Source organism: Rattus norvegicus, chromosome 15, assembly GCF_036323735.1.
Source record: "Rattus norvegicus strain BN/NHsdMcwi chromosome 15, GRCr8, whole genome shotgun sequence".
NCBI classification, from domain to species: domain Eukaryota; kingdom Metazoa; phylum Chordata; class Mammalia; order Rodentia; family Muridae; genus Rattus; species Rattus norvegicus.
Window position 1 is genome coordinate 28,567,389 of NC_086033.1, and position 2,769 is coordinate 28,570,157.

Below are 2,769 nucleotides of genomic sequence, written 5' to 3' on the forward strand. Positions count from 1 at the left end.
AAGAAAACCTTCTCATCTGGAGTTCCAGCTTGTCATAGATAGCAGAGGCAATCTAACTTCGCAAATTATCTGTCCCATAATGCATTGCCACCATGGCTGTGGTCGTCATTCACACTCAGTCTGAGAAAACGGCACACAAAATCTGAGGTACACTTCATAATCTGGTTTCATAGGGAATGCTAACAACCCATTCACTTTCACCAAATACTAGAACTATTATCTTAAATTACAAAACACACAATGTACTTTGTGAGAGTTTTGCTTTGTCTATGAAATAGCAACATAGCAGGAGGCAGCAGGCTGTGGACTCTCAAGACACTTGGTTCCTCATATGGCCTCCAGAGGGCGCTGCTGCACTTACTACTGTTCCTTCTTCCTTTGTAGATCTCCACCTGCTCACCTCATCCTTCCTGCAGCTGGCTGAGAATTTAGCAAAGGAAAGTGACAAGAATCGGGTATTCGAAACTTGTTTCAGGTTCCTGTTTGCAGCATCGGTTTTTATCTGTGTAGGAGACTTCTCCGGCAGACTCTTCCTGCTTTCAAGCTCTTGTTTCCTCTGGTACTTTCCAGTTGGTCTGTTTCAGAGTTCCTCCACAACAGTGCTGCAGCCTTCCCAAGGCTCAGCCATGCTCCTGGCGCTCATCCTAGTGCTGGGGATAAACTTTCTCCTAAGTGAGTACACCTTCCTTGTGGTCTCTGTATCCCTGCATTCTGACTGTCCTCAATAAAGTCTGCACTGCACTTACTGACCTAATATTCCCTTCCAGGAGTTGCCCAAGCTCAGTCAGTGACTCAACCTGACGCTCATGTCACTGTCTCTGAAGAAGCCTCTCTACAGTTGAAATGCAAGTATTCCACACCTGGGGCACCTTCCCTGTTCTGGTATGTCCAGTACCCACAGCAGGGGCTGCAGCTGCTCCTCAAGTACTATTCAGGAGACCCAGTGGTTCAAGGATTGAATGACTTTGAGGCTGAATTCAACAAGAGTGACTCTTCCTTCCACCTGCGGAAAGCCTCTGTGCACTGGAGCGACTCGGCTGTGTACTTCTGTGCTCTGAGCTTACAGTGTCTGAGTCTGTAAGGGGAGCTGAACACAAACACCCATGGCTGTGGGTGCTCAGACACAAGATCTCTCCTTGTTGTCTCTGAAGCGTCTCTTTCAACTTGGCGAGGAGGAAAGGGGTGTCAGGCAGTCCCAGCTGCCATTGCACAACTCATTTCCAGTTAAAATATCCACTGTCTGACTTCATCTAAGAAGCTCTTTGCATATTTTCAAAATTATATAATGCTCAATCATAATTCTTTAGAATGGAGGAGACTGTCATTTTTCCTTGAGAACCATTTCCTGAGTGGGCATTGCTTGGACAGTGACTGTGCTAAGCAGCTGGTTGTGCTCATGAGGAAAGACAGAAGCTTTCATTTGTCATTTTGTGTTTTGTCTACACAGGAAGTGGAAGGTGTGCTCTTCAGCTTCTATCCTGAAGTTTGCCTTCACTCCTATCTTTCATGTCAATTTTCCTGTAAATTCTTCTTTTCGTGCTAATTAAACCGATCAGAATTTGTCACGATATTTAAGTACTCCCATATAGGAAAGAACTTGATGCATTTTTAGTTGATATAGAAGTTTATCAAAAACAGAAAAGCTTAGTGATCTGTCATAATTTTGTCAGGAACCATTAAAAACAAAACAGGAGTATAAGGAATTGGAGCTCATTGGTATTTTTTCTAAAGACTTCTTCACAGTTATGAATGTACTATTATAAATGTACTATTCTATTGTTGTTGCCATCTTAAATTCTTCAAATCTACTTTGAGAATTTGTAGTATGAGTCCTTCTGCATCTTTTCTTGGTATGCATTGCTTCCTCCTTTCCATGATTTTACTACGGTAATAATAAACATAGATTCTCTTTTTTTTTTTTTTGGAAAGTTTTGTATTTGTTTTTAATTTTTTTAGTTAAAATTACAGTAGATTATGAAGTAATGGGTTTTATCATGGCGAGTTTATACATAAAATATTCATGAGGGGCTGGGGATTTAGCTCAGTGGTAGAGCGCTTACCTAGGAAGCGCAAGGCCCTGGGTTCGGTCCCCAGCTCCGGAAAAAAAGAACCAAAAAAAAATATTCATGAAATACATGATATATAATTATATATAATATATATATAAATGTATAATAAATATGTATAAAATTATACTTGATTTTCATTGATTTTCCTTCTCTACCATGTTTCCTCTCCCTTCCAACTGCTTCAGTTTCTTATCATCATTATTCCTAGTCTGTTTCCTTTTGTTTTTATGAGACAGGGTCTCTCTACTTAGAGCTGTTCTTCCTGGAATTCACTTTGCAGTCTAGGCTGGCCTCAAACTCACAGAGATCTGCCTACCTTTGCCTCCTGAGTTCTGGGATTAAAGTTGTTAACCATACAACCTGGCTATCTGTTGTTTCTTTCTTCTTTCTTTCTTTTTTTGAGATAGAGTTTTGCTGTGTAGTCCTGGCTGTCCTGGAACTTGTTCTGTAGATCAGGTTGACCTCTAACTGCCGGCCTCTGCCTCCCAAGCGCTGGGGTCAAAGATGTGCGCCACACTGCCTGTCTATCTCTCCTTCCTTCCTTCCTTCCTTCCTTCCTTCCTTCCTTCCTTCCTTATCTTTCTTTCTTCTCCTTCCTTCTTTCTTTCCTTCCATGTAGCCCTGGTTGTCCTGGACCTCATTCTGTAGACCATGATAGTTTCAAACTCACAGAGATGTGCCTGCCTCTGCCTAGTGAGTG

General features: G+C 41.8%; 1 gene segment (V, D, J or C); it reads left to right on the forward strand.

The window, feature by feature from the left end:
- The first annotated feature begins 298 nt into the window (after positions 1–298).
- LOC120097129 (T-cell receptor alpha chain V region PHDS58-like) lies at positions 299–2,193 on the forward strand. The segment is given in 2 exon segments: positions 299–672; positions 768–2,193. Coding segments are annotated over 2 exon segments (360 nt in total).
- The last annotated feature ends 576 nt before the right edge of the window (positions 2,194–2,769 follow it).